Raw genomic sequence first — 18,770 nt, forward strand, 5'->3', positions numbered from 1 at the left:
CGGTGTCACACACACACACACACACACACACACACACACACACACGCTCTAACACTCATTATTTATGTTTTTTTTATAAGCACACCTTGAAATCACAAGTATTCAGCTGCTCATTTGAAGAACTCGTGGTGTTGTGACTTGTAGTGCAGTTTCTGCTTTATTTATATGCAGTTGAGTGTCAGATAAGCCCCGCCCCTCTTAGTTACTGTTGCTATGCCGGTCAAGCTTTCACTTCATACAGTATGCAGCTTTCAGTATCATGTTGAGCCCCTTGTATTATATTGCATTGATGTATTCTAATAAAAACTTGATTACATCTCCGGAGGTAAAGGTTTAGATCAGAGGTCTTCAACAGGGGGTCTGCTGAGGTACTGAAGGGGGGGTCGCAAAATTATTGGTTGATTAGGTTAATTTCTTTACATTTTTTTTTTCATTTCCATGTTTATGTTACAAAAAAAACATAAATTTGAATAGCTTGTGATTATCATGCAATTGACAGACATTGTTCATATGGCATATTGGTATCAGTTAACAAGGTTTGTTTATAAATGGCAGTGGCACTGCCCCCTACTCACTGTACCTGTTGTACATGTTTAATATGTGTATTTTTTGAATAGCTTAGTTGTGAATGCATAATAGCAGGGTATGTTTATACATGGCACTATGCTAACCTATAGTGGGGGGTCCCAGCTCTATCTATCCATCAGTTTGGGGGTCCCTGGCAGGAAAAACGTTGAAGACCACTGGTTTTAGATGGTTATTACAGAAAAACATCATTGGATAAAACATATAGAAAGTAAATTACAGCTTTACGGTATGAAGCTATGAAGGAACAATCGGTATAAACCAAACAAGGAGCTTTAAAAAAGCCACAAATAAACTCTGATAAACTACCGGCTTTGCTCTCTGTAATGAATAATCCTAACAAGCCCCGCCCCTTTAGGAGTAAAGCTATGTAAAGTAGTGTATCGTTGCAGGATGGTAGCACAAACTAGTGGTTCCTCTTGTTTTCAAAATAGGATCAGAAAAATTCATCCACAACACAAACCTGTGACTGTTACATAACACTAAGTCCCCTCCTTTGATTGACATCTCTTATGTTTGATTCCCAGCCCCTCTAATGCAATTTACCACCCTGTGTTAATGGTCCTGCGGAGCACAGGTTGGCACACAGATAACAGACAGGATGGGAGACTTATATAAAAGGTGACAGAAGGTGATGAAAAATGTGGAAAAATTCAAATGTGGTGCTGAATGAAAACAATATTCATAATGCTTCCACTTATACCACTGAAACAGGTTGCTGCATCATTGCTCACAGATGAACTTTAGTGCTCCGATGTGAGGGAGGAAGCAACTCAAAAAGAAAAAAAATCCAGATTATTAATGGAAACACTTCACACAAGTCACAAAAGAAGTCAAAAGAACATAATGTGTGCATGTGTGTGTGTGTGTTGAAATGTGTTTGTGCGTGCACGCGCGAGTCCAACTTGTCAGCGAGAGAGGGTGTTTCACTGAGTGGGAATGCCTGGTAGGATGCGGGGGGATGATAGGCCCGCGGTTGCCGTGGTAACCATCTGCTGCTACGCTCGCAAAGCGTTCGCCGGCAGCCCACACAGTGTGACATCCAGCAAGCCAATCTGAGAGAGAGAGAGAATGAGAGAGAGAAAGTAAATCTGTGATTGAATTTTAACATATACAAATAAGGAAACACACGGGTTGTTACAGCTTCATGCATTTATGCAGAAAGTGTAACTTCAGATGTATTAACTCTGTGCAAATATGTGGCGTTATCAGTTGTTAGAGTGGTGACAGACGGAGGAGAGGTGCACCGCATCCAGAGCAACACATGGCGGCTCTCAACAACACTTTGACAAATTACAGAGCGGAGCAGAAGGATTTAAAGCTGTTTGACGAAGGATAAGCCACCTGTATAAAAAAACAAAAAACAGAAAAGTCATGATGCTGCTGCTGACTTCAGTTTCAGATCCGACCAGGAACATAAATAAAGGCGTAAAGTATCAAACACAAAAAGAGCCTTTGTCTGTGATGTCTAGAACTTTTGTGTGACGACAGCGTGATTCATAGTGAGTCTTTTGTCGGTGCGGACCATGCCATCACTCAAATTGGGGGGGGGACTGCGATGAGTAGTTGAGTATTGTTGAATCTGCAGTCAGCAACAGTAGGCTACGTGCTGCTGTTTTAATTTGTTTACCTCTGCAGAGGCAGGTCACTCGTATGAGCAACACAAAGGAAGTGACAGCGTGTTTACAGAAATAGAGGAGGTTACCTATGTATTTTAGTGGGCACAGTCTGAATTAAGTGACTCATGATTGTATTTTGAATATTACTGTTATTAATAGTAATATAAATGGAGCTGAAATACAATGTATCCCCACTGAGTCAAAAGTTTGTTAAACTCTTCAAATAAAGAGCGAGTAGTTCCTCCAATAGACAGATAGACATACACAACTTTACTTTAGTGTCACTTCTTTCATATAACTGCAACATACAGCTCACATCAGCATTTGAAACCATCATAAATATGTTTTTTTGTGTGTTAATAAAATAAAACCTGTGTTTCAGATGCAGGAGGTGGGCAGTACCCAGCGGGGCTCTCCACGGGCCTTCAGCGTCCTGGATCGTCTGCTGCTCACACACCCTGTGTGGCTGCAGCTGTCACTCAACCAAGACTCTGCCCTCTACATCCTGCTCAGAGAGCCTGTTGGGGTGAGGACCAATCAATCATATTAATCATTAATACATGTTGGGGCCTGTTTCTGTAAGGAAAACATCATCATTTCTTATTCTTTTATTAGCTTAATCAGTGAAAAACTGTGGCGCTTAGCTGACAAGTTCATTAATAGCCTATGTAAGATTTATGCAACAGCTGTAAGTATGGTTTTCATCTTACTGAAGCTAAAAAAGGAACATGAATTACTCAGTTTAAAATATTGGTATCTTGTCATTTTAACAAAGATGGAAAAAAAACATTACTTTGTTCACATTTTGCACTGAATGCAAACAAACGTGTTGTTTATGTTGCATGGCCTAAAGAAAACAATTGGAAAAACTGCCTTTAGATGCGATATAAATAAATTAAATTTAACAAAAAACAAAAACTTTCCATAATAATCAGCTGCAAAGCCTCTTCAGCATTGAGCTCACATTAAAGCAGAAGTAAGTGGTCCGGTCGTTTTGGCTAATGCTGCGTTCCAGGCAGGCTTTTGAAATCGTAAATTACAGCTTCAAGTCACAACTTACGACTTTGTAGCGTTCCAGGCAACCCACTCGTGTTTTTCCGACCTGTTTTACCGGTGAAAGTCACTATAACGGCCACTCGTAACTTCCGACCGGTGAACTCGTACCAGATCGAACTGGTACGACTTCACGGTCGGAAAAATACGAGTTTCCTTGAACGCACCATAACAGTCCTCGTCGCTACGTCGCCACATTCACGGCGTCCCTTGGCTGCACACACAGCCCTGCATGCCGTTCTCTCTCCTCATTGGATAAAAACTGTAGGATACGATAAATGTTTTCTCCTCGGCTCAGAGCAGAGCAGAGGGACTGAGAGACCCGTGTTTCAGTCCAAACACTCTATGTAAGTGATTGCTGTCGGAAGATATAACTATTTAAGACTTATATTAACACAAATATATCACTTACTTCTGCTTTAAACAGTAGGCCTACACAACAGGTAAACAGCCAAACCATGGATGTATTATATTAACAGCCAAACCTCTGTAGTAGGCACTCTGCTCTGATTGGCTGAGGCGGCACCCACTGGAGCCAATAGGAATGTCGAATTTTAGTGACGCGAGTCGAGATGTCACGTGCACAGTTAACGCGTCAATCACAAATACACAGAAAATAAACGGGAATACGACGGGGAAAGAACGGTAAAACAACTCAATATCTTTCCCAATATTTAAAGTTTGTGTGTGGATCAGAGTTAGTGACAAACACGGACGAACGTGGGCTTGTTAGAAAGCGTTATACTCTCTTGTCCAACGAGAATTAACCGTGTTATGATTAGTTGTTATGGTCGCACAGGAAATACGTTGTTAAAACAAAGCGCAATTTGAGTGAGTTTACAGTCCATGGTGTGTCAGCGCGGAGTTAAGTAACTTACTTCCGACTGTGTTTTGACCTCAGCTTGACCACTCTTGGCTGTTGTTAGAAGAGTCGGTCGGTCGGACCTGTTAGCTAATTAGCTAGTGATTAGCATTTCGGTAAAACGTTTACGTTCGAACCGGAAGCAGGTCGGGTGGGCGTGGCTACGCAAGGTGAATGACGTGATGAATATGCTCCACTTCAGTGCAGTGCTAACAGCATCCTTCATACACTGAAATATTTCATTAGTGCTGATGTTAATTGCAGATTTTGCACTTCACAATAAAATAAGTGGATAAAAAGGTTGAATGAATGAATTAAAAAAAAATTGAGATAGACTAATTATCATACCATAATTGCATTAGGGAAAGTGATTTTCATAAATGTACTTTTCATTATTTGCTGTCTTTTGGTCCTAATAACATCCATGTACCTTTTGCTGCTTTTTAGACCTTTTTGGTGCGTAAATGCAGCTCCAGCCAGAGGAAGGTGCTGTGTTTGAGAGTGGCAGCCGACACAAGTGCCTCCTCTGTAAAGGAGTGCTTCATCTGTGAGGAGGACTCCAGTGAGTATATGAAACAAGCTGGATTTAGTGTGTATTATTACCCACCTGCAGCTGCAGAGAAACACACGAAATGCCACAGCTCGCGTGGCGCTCGTGCATTAACCGGTTGAAGTGAGGTGGGTCGGCGAGGATGGCTCCTCCAAATGATTTGCAGCTGCCGTACTGTAGTTCCTGTTGAATTTGAACGAGTTTCCCACGGCCTGCTCACGTGTCAATCAAACCCTGTTTGTTCTGTAACCAGCATTTGCCTTGGAGAGCTCAGCACTCAGCTTCCCTGACTTGTGTCGACTGGTGGCCTTCTACTGTATCAGCAGGTAATGTATTATATTAAACTGAGACACATAGTTATAATTAAGTAACATCTTAATGACTCAGAAATGACAAACAGTGGAGTGTGGTAACAGTTTGTGTCAGGGCCATGAAATGTTCTGTGTCCCCATATATATTAATTGGCTTTGAGGTCCTACTTCATCTCATGCAGCCCTCATGAATGCACTCTGGGTTTAGTTTATCTCTTGTCTTGTCTTCAGGGATGTGTTGCCTTTCCCACTGGAGCTACCAGAGGCCATTGCTAGAGCCTCAACCCACCGGCAGCTGGAGGCCATTTCTCACATGGGACAAGGTACAGTGACTGCAGACCTCGTCCTGAAGATGCTTGATACCCGACTGTGTCACTCGCCCCAAATAGAAACATATTTTTTTGATCTTTTTGGCAGCAACGTGTCTGTTTGTTGTTTATTAGCGAATCTTAGCGTGCTATCATTGCTGCGCCTCCCACAGCTGTTAGCATGGCCGCCTGTTAATGCTAATTTTCATATTGTTCAAGCATATCCTTAACCAGAAAAAAACATACAAAGACACAAGCAAAAAATGAATATGAATGTTTTGCCTGTAATTGCCAAGAAATTAAAACACATTGTAAGGACAAGATTAGTGAGAGAAAACAAAAGTAACGTGTTGTAATGTCTTTTTAAATACACAAAGAAGTGACTGAGTAATTAACTGCCAGGTTGTATCTATTTTAACATGGTAGCATGTAGGACTGTCTGCTGCAGCGTGGTGACACAGAGCGAGGTGCGACTTCATGACGGCTAAAAATGACACAAGAAAAGATGCAGGATGTGTCACTGAGTGCAGCTCAGACAGAACCAGACTATTCATTAGCAGAAGTTTTTATGTGATGCATTTTAACATAAATGACTCATTATTACATTGATTTAAAGCTATTTGTAAACTTCTGCTTTAAGCCTGTGTGCTGGTTCTACATTATAATCTTTTGACTTGGATTAGGTTATCGGTTTTACCACTGAATCCTTAACCCTCCTGCTGTCCTCCTGGGTCAAGGAAGGAAGGAAGGAAGGAAGGAAGGACAAAGGGAAAGAAGGAAGGATAAAGGGATAGAAGGAAGGAAGGACGAAGGGAAAGAAAGAAGGAAGGAAGGCAGGAAGGACGAAGGGAAGGAAAGAAGGAAGGAAGGACAAAGGGAACGGTGGGAGGAAACAAGGAAGGGAAAAGGGAAGGAAAGATAGATGGAGGGAGGGAATAAACTAGGTCAACTGGATCAAAAGAGGAAGGAAGAAGAACTAAGGACGAAGGGAAGGAAGGAAAGAAGGAAAGAAGCAAGGGAAAAAGGATTGTGGAAAGAAGGAATGATGGAGGAAGTGAACAGATTGGGTCAATTTGACCCAGAAGGACAACAGGAGGGTTAGAAAAATATTTGTATCTCTTTTTTTTTTTAACAATATCTTTGTTGAATTTTTCATAAAATAAAAAAAAAACACATAAGGATCTCTTCTTGTCTTTTGCTTGCTGTATTTCACACTAGACTTCTGGAGCTCGCCGAGTGCCTCGGACATCCAGAACGGACCAGTGGACCTGTTTGCATCGACCAGCGGCAGCCAGGCCCAGACGGCGGCCACACCGGACCGATGCTCCTGGCTGACCCGAGGCAGCCTGGGCAAACTCTGCTTCATCAACCCGCTCTTCCTGCAGCTGGAGGTTACCAAGGTTAGTGATGGATGGAGGTTGTGTGATTGTCTGAGCTTCTGTTTCTTTCTTCCTTTGCCTGAATTTTAAATATATGCTCCTTAACATCTTTCATAAGTGCTCTCAAGCTGCCACTCTGTATGGGCGCTAATAAACCCCTCATGTTGAATCCACTCTTTTTTTCTTTTACAGCCGCAACTCAACACAAACCACAGTGCCTCCAATAAACGGCACCGCTTCAAGCGCAGCATGCGGCTCCGGCTCTCCGAGTCCTCCATGAACCTCTCCCTGGAGGGGGTCGGCTCCTACTCGCCTCCCCCGTCACTGGAGCAGCCCGGCGGGTCGGAGAGGCTGCAGAAGGCCGGCGCTAACCCACAGAGGAGAGTCCACGCTGGGGCCGGGGTCCTGAGGAGAACCCCCGCTGTATCCCCAGGATCCGCCGAGGAAGAGGACCTGATGTCTGTCTATGTGCCTGAAGTAATGAGTTTTTAATATACGAATTTGTCTCTCAGACCATGTCCACACTCAGCGCTTTGTACGTACTGACCTGGCTGAGTATTTTATGAAATAGTGGTTCAAAAGCAAACTCAGCGGGTCGTGAAGTAAATCTGATCTCTGAACATTTGTAAGTGCATAAGTTTGAAGTTTCCTATGGGAGATTGTGAATATCTAGAGGGTTAGAAACCTTTGTTGCAACCAAATGAATGTTTTTAATGTTACTTCTACAATCGTTAACTGCCTGAAGCTACGCAGAGCTTCTTATGTAGTAAACAGACCAGTCAGAGTCGGTCATACAGACACTGAGGAATAAGTTTCCAGTGCCTCAGTGTAGCTAGTGGGTAATGAACCACCTTGTATCATTGTGTGATCCATCGAGGGATGATGTTTGTGTCCACTACACAAGAAGTCATACACTTTAAAGAGAAACTATGCAAGATTTGTACCTTAATTAAACAGCTTTGGAGTAATTGTGGTGCTTAAATTGTTAAATAAATGACTTATAACTTGTTAGGAGGGACTCTCTGCTTTCAAGGTAGAGTCTTTTGGCCGAAAACCAACGATTCGGCAGCACCACGACAAACACGTAACCTGTAATCTCTTGTTTATAACGGATAAGACTAGACATCGTAACACATATATGATAAATAACATTATCCACAGCTCCATGGATTGATTTCTCGCCGGCTTCGTTGAAAACAAATGCACATGACCGGGAGGAGGGTTAGCAAAACAGCGGAAAAGCGACCAAACTTGCATAATTCCCCTTTAAGAAACGATTAAAAAACTAATATAATCATGATTTCTTTGCTGGTCCAGACGTCCGCTAAGGTGGACGAGTCTCCAGAGCCGCAGCCCTCGACCCGAGCAGAGGAGGCCAGCATCGAGGTGGTGGCTCTGGCCCTGGACCGCCGCCCGGCTCCGTCCCTGGCCGAGCTGGACAGCAGCAGCTCCTTCAGCAGTATGGACGAGGACAATGACTCCGACTCGGACCCAGAATGCATGTTCCAAACCCAAACCCACTTCTACCAGCGCCCGCCGCTCGTGCGCTCCCGAGGCCGCGGCGGGATGCACCGCATGAGCGAGGCGTTCGTGTGCTTCTTCGCTCCAGACAAGCGGCTGACGCGGCTGATGGAGGAGCTGTCCAGAGACCGGCGCTCCATCTTCGGAGGCATGGTCCAGGACTTCCTGCTGGAGCAGAGGGAGGTGCTCAAATCCCTGGCCTCGTCTTCCTCGTCCTCGTCCCTGTCCCGGGTGACCTCCGTGCAGCTGCTGCAGGGGCTGCGGCTCTTTCTGTCCCAGGCAAAGTGCTGCCTGCTGGACAGCGGAGAGCTGGAGCCGCCCATTGAAACGCTGGTGCCGGAGAACGAGAAAGGTAAACAAACAGAAACCACAACAAAGCTTGAACCGCGATCTTCAAACACAGGTATTCAGCCTCAGTTTTGCAAAGAAACACATGTGGGTTTACACTTCCAATTTTTATTGTATAGTCATTAATTCTCATTCGTTAAAAAAAAAAAACTTATTTGCATCTATTTAGATTATCTACTTTGTGTCAGCTGCAGCTGAATCACTTTGCCAGGTGTGTGTTTAAATTTATCTAACAGGGTCCTCAGGTAAAGTAAACGGTTTTCATTCTGAATCCAGACGTTCTGCAGCTGTATTTCAGAACAGAGGAATCTTTCTGATTATATGATATTGATAAGACAAAGCAAATAATACAGTAGTTTATAATCATCTTATCACAGATCTATGGACTGAATGAGTTACTTAAATTTAATGAAGCCAGTTTATAAACCTCTAAAAACAAAGTACACACATAACTCTGATGGGTTTTTTATCCCATTTGGAAACAGAGGTAGAAAAGTACATTTGGAGACTCGTCATGTTTTCATTTAGTTTCAATCCTAAATTTAAAAAACATCTCCTCCTGAGAGCAGCTGGAGGAACAAAATGAACTGATCACGAGTGGAATGAAAATCATTCACTTGAACTGCAGAAGGTAAAAGTTACAATTGAAGACGATACACACCAGATAAATGGATTATTATCATACAGCCTGGCAACCCAGAAGTGGTCATTATGAGGAGTTATACACCATTGCAAAAGCACATATGACATCTATGTGCACCAACAGCTGCTGAACAACACCTGTGTGCACTTGTGTGTGAGAGGCGTGCAGAGGTTTTTACTATTATTGCGCTGCCATTAGCTGCAGTGAAAATGAATCTCTCATACAGCGGCGCTGTTTCAGAAGTGTTTCCAATTAAAATGAGAAGAAAAAAACACAATTTAAACTCTTTTTTTAGTATTATTATTGGCCAAAAAGAAACTCAAAGTAAGTTTGTCGCGCTGAGAGAATGATTGAATTGACTTTAGCTGATGAAGCTGGATTTACACTGTGAGCTCGGTCTGCTTCCTTCCTCATCCACGCGGGCCGTCGGTTCATCTCATCACAAAAACGAGGAGATGGTGAAACCGGCAGGAGACAGGGAAGGGAAAAAAACAAAAAACGAAAAAAAAAAAACTGTACTATTAGAAAACACTGATTCAATAGACAGAGTGCCAGAGGACGCAGGTCTATGGAAACAGACAGCCTTTTCTGTTAAATGGTGGGCTGCCCAGGCTCCAGGCTCCAAGTGAAAGGCACTGTCAACACAAAGTAGTTTGCGTGGGGAGGGTAGAGCCTCATTCACTGCAGCTCATATTGTCTCTGGTATTTAGAAAATAGCATTAGGAAAGCCCTGCCCGAGTCGACGCACCCCCCCCCCTCCACCCCTCCTGCACTCACATCCATCAAACTCAAAGTGTGATTCTTCTCATTATTGTGAAGGCATGGCAGGGCGATGCTGCGGACGGAGTGGTAGTTGGATCTTTTGACACGGCCGAGCGCGTGCGTAGGTTTTCTTTTTCTTTTTTTTTTTCTTTTTTCTTGTTTTGGACTCCTTTGTGTGCGTTTGCAGGTGTGTTGTTTGTGTGTGTGTAAGTGTGTGCGCCGGTGATGGATGGTTGCCTGGCAGTGCACAGGCTTCAGGGGAGAGTGGTTGGCCGCTGCCTCCCTCCCTCCCTTCATCCCTTCATCCCTCCCTCCCTCCCTCCCTTCCTTCCTTCCTTCCTGCGCTCTGATTCTGATTTATCTCGCTTTGCGTCGGTGGGAGGCATTTGCATTTTTTTTTTCTCCCCCTCGTTTATCATAAAAAGATATCACAGTCCCACGCTCACTTGAAGAGCAGCACGATTCAGTGGAGGGAGGGAGGGAGGGAGGGAGGGAGGGATAGAAATAGGCAGGTTACTTTGAAAATGTAATCAGTTACAGATCTGTGAGTAAGAGCCAAGAAAGAGAAGTCATGTTTTTCTTTTTCTTTCTTTTTTTCAAGACTCTTGCCGGCAGCTCACACGGCTGTAATCACATTACATGTAATCTGTTACTCTCTGGAGCTGTAAAAGAAAGGAGGGATGCTGGGACTGAGCAGAGAGAGGGAGGTAGAGAAACAGAGTATGGAGGGGTGAATGATTAATCACAAAGGGGAATGATATAGTAAGGTAGATGGGGAGGAGGGGGGAGGAAGAGGGAGGAGGAGGGAGGTGTTGGGGGATTACAGGGATGGAGAGGAGGAAGAGGAGGATATTGATGATGAGTGGAAAACAGCGAGCACTGGAGGATTGTTACACACACAGTCAGGACTGCCCACTGACTGCAGGAGAAACACAGAGGGTGTGTGTGTGTGTGTGTGTGTGCGTGTGTTTCCACGTGTGAGGGAATGCATCCATGTGCATCATCGTTCATATACACGAGTTTCTGTCACATCTCACTGTTGTCAGGCCAAACAAAAAAACAACAAACGGCATCTTGAGAGTGTTTGTGTTTTCAGCAGCAAAGGAAAACAGCAACTCTTATATTCTCCTTATTTAGCATTTACAGTATATGTCATATATAAAGATGTTTTTTAATTTGATTATAGTTTTAAGGGATAGTTCAACATTTTGGCAAATTGGCCCATTGCCATAATTCCTATAGTTTTTGGAGTAGGTTCGTTACCTTTAATTGTCGGTGCAAGCTATTTTTAGAATGGCGGAGCAGAGCCGTGAGCTTCTCAGAGCTACGCTACGGGGGCTAATGGGATTTCTTGGTTTCCCTCATCAAACTCATCAAATACACAATCCAACAACTCCAAAACGCTCTGGTGGACAAGTTGTGAACTGCACATTCACCACGCTATGAGATAATAACAGAACGTTACGAGACAGAGTTGTTCTCGAAGTAAATGCAGAGACTGCTTGCTGAAAAACTGCCTCCGACCGCAACGCGCATCAGCTGTTTTATATGAATTTACCTCTAAAACAACTCTGTCTTGTAACGTTCTGTTATTATCTCATAGCTTGGTGAATGTGCAGGTCACAACTTGTCCACCAGAGCGTTTTGGAGTTGTTGGATTGTGTATTTGATGAGTTTGATGAGGGAAACCAAGAAATCCCGATCCTCCATAACGTAGCTCTGAGCACCTCGCAGCTCTGCTCCGCCATTCTAAAAATAACTTGCACCGACAATTAAAGGTAAAAAACCTACTCCTAAAACTATATGGGCCAATTTGCCAAAATGTTGAACTATCCCTTTAAGGGAAATGTTGAGGTCTTTTATTAATGTGCAGTATTTGTCAACAGTTGTAGCTCCTCTCATGTTGTTAGATCAGAGACACTGATATTTTTGGGTTAATGCACCTAATCATTTTCTGATCTGATCTGATTGATGCTGCTTTCATGTCTGTGTGTGAAGCTTTTAAAAGGAGCTATTTGTGAGGTCTGCTTCTGCTACACAGTCGGCGTTAGCAGCCGTAACGTTCGGATTACGACAGAATACGCTCTGTGTGATAATCCCAGATTTAAAAAACACACTTAGTTGATTTTACTCGAGGTGGAAACACACAACAACATCAACAACACCTGCACGGTCCGATGCAGCAGCTCACTCCCCTGTGGAAGGTTTTTGGGTGAAAGGATGTTTACTGACATTTTTTAATCTGATATAATTGATGTTATATTGTTTGTTATTTTGGAATTAATTAGATGTGTATGTGATACATAACTAAGTATTGTTTATTATTATGATGAAGTAGCTGCTACACATTAATTACCCCCTGAGGAATAAAGTGTCTATCAATGTGGATGAGAGCATTCAAAACATAAACCACACAGGGACTGAGAGTGTTTCCACAGAACAGCATAAGAAATGTACATACTATATCTCCTCTAGATGTTTACGCACACATTTATCTACCAACAAATGGCAAATAAATGAAACAATTCTCACAACTGCACAACTCCCTCCGTCCTCAGATCTGGCCCTGGAGCGAGCCATGTTCTCCTGCGTGCTGCGGCCTCTGAGGTCCCACCTGGAGAAAGCCCTGGTGGCGTTGCACAACCACGACGGCTCCATCCAGCGCCTCGCCCACAACCTGCACCGTCTGAAGGGGGACGCCGCCATGGAGCAGCTCGGCGTGCGGACGGGCGTCCCGGACATCCGCGGCGTGGAGCACGTGAAGCAGAAGCTGATCCTGATGCAGCGGACGCACTCGCCCATCGACAAAGTGCTGCTGCTGCTGCAAGTGTGCAAGTGCGTCCACAAGGCCATGGGCTCGTTGCACGGTGAGACCGAAACACACTGTTGGTATTTTAAGACTTTACTAAAACTTTAAAGACAAAAACATCTTTGCCAGTAGCTGCTTTAATGGAAAACTAGAGAAAACAAATGTATTCTGTGCTTTGAAACACTGTCTTCTCTCTGCAGGACAGGAAGTGAGCTGGGACGACTTCCTGCCGTCACTGTCTTACGTGATTGTGGAGTGTAACAGGCCTCAGATCCTCATAGAGGTGGAGTACATGATGGAGCTGCTGGAGCCGTCCTGGCTCGGAGGAGAGGGTACGGCCTGATGGAGCCTCATGATGTCAGTGTGTCACAGCCAGGGTTTCAACTATAATCAGGCTCCTGTCACGAGTGTTACGACTTTACACTCAGCTTATAAAGTGGTATTAAAGGAGACATATTATGCCCCTTTTCCACAAATTAGAATAGTTCCCAGGTGTCTTTAAAGACATGTCTGTGACATACTTAGGTCAAAATCCCCCAAGGATCAAACATCGCAGCTCTTTTCATCCTCTCAAAACAGCCCTCTTCAGAACGGCTGTTTTCAGTGTCTGTCCCTTTAAATGCAAATGAGCCACTGCTTGCCCCGCCCCTTCTACTGGTACCAGGTAGGGCTGGGTTTATGCAAATTAGAAAACTAAGGGAACAGCTCATTAAACCACATGGATTTCAACCTCGGGAGCCTGAAAATTACAGATTTTTTTGTCAATTCTCACATTTTCCGGGGCCAGAAGGCAAGACAAACACCCAAATATACATGTGAAAGAGCCTTCAGAAAGTGATATTTCCACATGTCTCCTTTAGGGAAATAAATAAAAGCTTTATGAATTTGTTTAGTCGCTCAAACTCAAACTTGCATCAGTTGGTAATTTGGTCATTTGTGGACATCAGAACAAGTTGTAAATGGTAAAATAGTTGCATATATGACACACAACGTGAATGGAAGTCAATATTTGGTGTCTTTTAGCTCCATTTTTGGTCTCCACCATCTCTTTAGGGAAACATGTAACTTTAGTCGGTAAACGCTCAGCTATATTCACCTGTCAGGTGTTAACCTGTGCTGTGATTTGATGCGGAGCAGGTGGAGTATAGTGGGTTTATCAGAGCTTTGGTTGTTGGTGTAAATGAGGCTGATTTGAGTGGTGGAGGTGAAACAAAACAAAACAGTGAAGTAACAGGCCATAGAAAAATAATTTTCCTTTCTTTTGTACCAGGCAGAAAAGCTGCAGATGAATCCAGGTTTTTGTACAACACAGTGATTTAATCCACTGTAAACAAAGACATATTGATTAAGGAGTAAATAAGGAAGCGGCCTGCTGTGAACTGAGTAGAAAAGTAAAGTTTTAGTCGGTTCAGTCCGTCATTACAAGTTTATTTAGTGTGAGTGATTAAGTTTCCCCTCTACTTTGTTTCTTCCAGGTGGGTACTACCTGACCAGCGTGTACGCCAGCCTGTGTCTGATCCAGAGTCTGGACAGCGAGCAGCCGGTCTCCGTCTGTCTGACACCGGACGCCCAGGAGGCGCTGAAGGAGTGGAGCTGCAGACGGAGCCGGGAGGCCCAGAGACAGAAGGAGAGCCAGCAGAGCCAGGTAGATACTGAGCGCTCTGGTTCTGGTGCTACGGCACAGAAACACTGGGAGTCACGTGTAGATCAGTGTGAGGATACAGGGATGTTTTCTCCGGTGGATTTTCTGAGTTTCTGTCAGAGGAAAACCACAAAAGTCAAGGATTTTGCATCAGCAGAGGAGAAAAGTGGTCACACACTCGGCTTTAAGTTGATATATATGTTGATTTTGGTCCATATATAACGACTGTAAAAAATAATTACTTATCTTGTGGCCAACTTTATAGGTTTTTTCAGATTTTATTTGGCTAAACAAGATAAAAACACAAGAAAATATACATAATGTTTGGGTATTAATTCTCTCTTTTTATTATAGATTTAGCCATGTGACACATTTTTATTTAAAAAAAGAAAGAAAACAAATATAATGTGCCAGATATTTATTTCCAATTTCTATTCTCTTTTCTGTCAGGCAGAAATTTGGCACCTTAGAGGCTGATCAGAGGGGTGGGGGGAACTGCGAGCATCTAGAGCCTGTAGATTTAGCCAGTTAATAACAAATTATTACAATTCTCTTTAAAATGATGAATGCACATTTTGAGTCGTTACACAGTTGCTTATATTTTAAAAGTGACAGCCCTCCTGTGGTCATGGGTCCTGACATCCTGGACCTCAACTTCTTATATTTCAAACACTGAATATCATCATCGACTCATCTCACAGTTCAAACTTGATCTTAAAAAATGGAACAAAAGACACAAACCGTAACAACAAGAACTCGATCCATCCAACGAGTTGAGATGTTACATTAATGTTACGTTACATGAGCAACATGTGATCATCCTACATCTGTACATCTGGACAAGCAGCAGCGACCCACATTTGATTCAAGGTGGCAGACTGCTGCTGCTGCTGTTATAGCTGTTGTTGTTGTTGTTATTGTTGCTGCTGTTCGAAGCTCAAGACCACATTTCCAATTTTCCAGCGGTCAAACAAAAGGTGAAGTTGATTTTCGGCCGTGCATCACAACAACAAGTGGGACCACACACACTTTCAGGGTTTCCCTCCTTTCGCGTGCCAAACACATTTCAAATTCATTTGTGGGGATTAGTTTTATGACATTTTTAGAGGTAATCCTCTGCCGGCTTACCAAGGGGGCATGCACTAATGCAGACACATACACACACACACACTCTGACTTTTACCTACACTCTCCTATTATCACTCTCCTCCCTGCCCTGGCCCCAGATTGGTAAAAACAGTCCACCAGATGCCATGGAAGAAAGGCATTGTCATCCACAACGTTTCTGTCTGGTCACGTGGTGCCTCTCCTGGCTTCAAATAGCCGATCTAACTCACCCAGCAGCCAGATTTTCCACTGACACAGGCGGGGATCAGTGAGCCAAGTGCTATGAAGAAGTGGGCGGTCAGATAACATGAAATTTATTGAGCCGCATCTACCCATCGAAGCAGGCAAACACAATATGCACACGGACGGCGAGGAGCTCAGTGACTCTGTAAGTTTGGACGCTGGACGACCTGTTGATGATAATTGCTGGTGTGTGAGGGAGAGCGTGTGTGTGTGTGTGTGTGTTTTTCTTTTTGCTTGAGTATATTTGGCTACTTCTCTGAGTGTGTGTTTGTGTGAGTGCAGGTAGAGTAGGATGGGAGCTGTGTGTGTGTTTGTGTGTGTTGGATTCTCACTGGTTTCTCAAGATTGGATGTTTGGTAAAAGGACTGTGTTCACTATGTTTTCAGTGTGTGTGTGTGTGTGTGTGTGTTTTAAAGAGAGTTGTGAGGGCGTCTGTAGGTGGTTGTATCTGACATTATATAATAGCCTAGGTACATCACAATTGCCGCTAAGTGTTTTAAGAGTGGTAATTGTTGAGACACTCGTTCCTTTTTCTCTTTTCTCCCTTTTCTCTCTGTTGAAAATGTGTGAAAGTTTCTGTTTGGATTGAAGTACAAGAGGGAAAAAACTTCAGCACGACGCCGATGTAGAGCTGTGATGGATTATTATTATTATTATTATAGGATTTTATGAGTTTTGGACGTGGACGTGCTCTAATGGATTAATTCTGGTGGAGTTTTGTCAATGGAGCTGTTGCATGTGGCAGAGAAAAGAGCAGCAGGGCGATTCTTGTTGTTTTTTTTTCCATGTGAGGCTCTTGGACCTGCTGGTCGTGTGTGTGGGAAGCAGAAGCTTTGTTTTGGAGGTTATTTTCTTTTTACCAACATGATTTTGACTCATTTGTTGTAGTGTGTTATCAACCTGTTTGCTCGCACAGCTCTCACTCCTCCTCTGGCTCCCCCTCTCTTTTTCTCCTCCCCCTCTTTTGCCCTCACTCCATAAGCCTCTTGACCTCTGTTTTGCATGAATACAGCATATAGTCACTATTATTTTTCCTCCTTTCCATCTTTTTTTTCTCTCTCCTTCCAGAGGTGCGTACGGATACTGTTCCAGGACGGGGAGCGGAGCGCCGTGCGGACGTTGCAGTGGAGAGCCGGGGAGAGCAGCCAGGCCCTGGCTCAGCTCTGCGCCTCCACCTTCGGAGTGTCCGACCCGCAGCAATACACCCTGTACTGGCGCAGCGGCGGCGAGATGCGGGCGCTGCCGGCCCAGGCGCAGCCCCAGGACCTGGCCAGCCACAGCGAGGGCGGCCCCTCGCTCTCCTACCTGAGGACCGACCACGACTTCAGCAAGATGCGGCGGCTCACCAGAGGTGGCGCCGTGGACCTGAGCGAGTCGGTGTGTGAGGAGTGAGTGGGAGGGATGGAGGAAGGAGGGAGGGAGAGGAGGAAGAGGAGGGAGGAGGAGGAGGAGGAGTGAGGAGATGGTCGGTCGGTCGGTCTTTCTCTCTTTCTCTCTCTCTCTGGTTCTGTCTCTTTCTCTCCGGCGGTGTGTCGTGTCTCGTCGTGGGTCAGGACTTGTTGTGATAAACTACAGCCCTTCTCCAGACCGGGAGCGGACCGCAAACGGTCGACTCTTCCTCCAATGGACCAACATGCAGAGCAGAGCAGCACCGACGATAGGGACTGTTGCCAAAAGTTGTACTATGTACCACTCAGTGTGGCTGCTAGTGTAAAGGAGTTGTACTATTTGTGACATGGAACAAAAAAAAATGTGTAATAAATGGATTTGGTTGTTATGTGAAACATGAGCCCAGAGTTGTAACTGTGTATACCATGAAGGGATTACATCATCCAAACGTGAGGAGGCTCAATCCAAAGACAAATTCTGTGAGACTACTGTTGCCTGGAAACAAAACCACTTCCTGTACGCACACGAGAAGGCAAATTGTCCACCGTGGTGATGTAACCCTTTCCTGGTATAGTCCTGGGCAAACTAACAGACACTTGGATGTTTTTTATTACTTCACCTTTTATGTGTAAAAGTCTGCAGATCTTCGAATGGAACCACGTTGTCAAAAAAGGGTTTTTAGGGGGATTCAAACCTGTGTGTTGCCCCCCCCGCCAATAAGAGTTTGACCTTTAAAACTGAGATGTGTTTTATCGCCAAGACCAAACCTCAATACCAAAGTGAGAAAAACAGAAAAAAAAAAGAGAGAGGCCCTTTTTTATGATGCAACTGGTGTTTTACTTTGAAAGAAATCAGGTTTACAGGCTCAAAAGGAAGCTTTAAATCAGCCATTTATTTTTAGAATCACCCACAGAGACAATTTGTATTTTTACTTCTTTTTTTGAGAAAAGGCGCAGACTCTCCTCCGTCCTTGCGTATTCTATTAAGTGTTTTTGGCAGGTGGAGTAATAGGCGAGTAGGAGGGAAGTGATAGAAAAGCAGCAGCTCTCTGTTTTTAAACCATGGGAGACCAATAATAATAATAATCAAAAGAAAAAAAGAACATCACATCTATCTGAGACGACCTGCAACCGTTTTACTGAATGACTTGCGAATGTATTCAAATCTTTTTCCGTTTTTTTTCCCGGTTCGGAGTTTGATCCTCTCACAACTACTTTCACTTCATATTTCAAACCACTGCTTTTGAGTTATACTGGGTTTTTTTGTTTTTTTTTCTTGGCCGTACTATTTAATAACCACCCGGACCAAGAGGAGAGGGGAGGACAGTCCAGTCCGACCAATAAAAACCAGGACCTCGCGGTGACTGGTCGAATGTAAATGTAAATCGTCACCAGCTCCTGGTGGCTCCTGCTGCAAGTCATCACTACCAAACTGACTGTTCAACTCAGTGTCATTATCAATTATCATATTGTGTATTTAAAACTAACTTTTAATTGTTCAATTTGTTGGGTAGATATCAAACCTAAGTATGGATTTTCAACATATCTGGAGTTTTAATCGGCTGCGGTTGAGGTTCATTTTTGGGGAACTATGATGTGTTTTGAGCATTATTGCATGCTTTTTTCTTTTCTTTTCTCTT

The 18,770-nt window shown here is 43.8% G+C and overlaps 1 protein-coding gene across 1 annotated transcript; it reads left to right on the plus strand.

Annotated features, from left to right (window-relative positions):
* Positions 1–2,586: 2,586 nt before the first annotated feature.
* On the plus strand, positions 2,587–18,200 carry rin1b (Ras and Rab interactor 1b). Its single transcript, XM_085759526.1, has 11 exons — positions 2,587–2,730; positions 4,567–4,681; positions 4,923–4,995; positions 5,212–5,303; positions 6,507–6,688; positions 6,860–7,144; positions 7,985–8,540; positions 12,500–12,808; positions 12,951–13,082; positions 14,226–14,395; positions 16,811–18,200. Exons 1-11 carry the CDS (start codon positions 2,587–2,589, stop codon positions 17,132–17,134), a joined length of 2,382 nt encoding a protein of 793 aa, XP_085615652.1. The 3' UTR covers positions 17,135–18,200.
* The last annotated feature ends 570 nt before the right edge of the window (positions 18,201–18,770 follow it).

The sequence above is a fragment of the Trachurus japonicus genome, chromosome 18 (assembly GCF_045865225.1).
Source record: "Trachurus japonicus isolate A0001 chromosome 18, Traja_1.0".
Taxonomy (NCBI): Eukaryota; Metazoa; Chordata; class Actinopteri; order Carangiformes; family Carangidae; genus Trachurus; species Trachurus japonicus.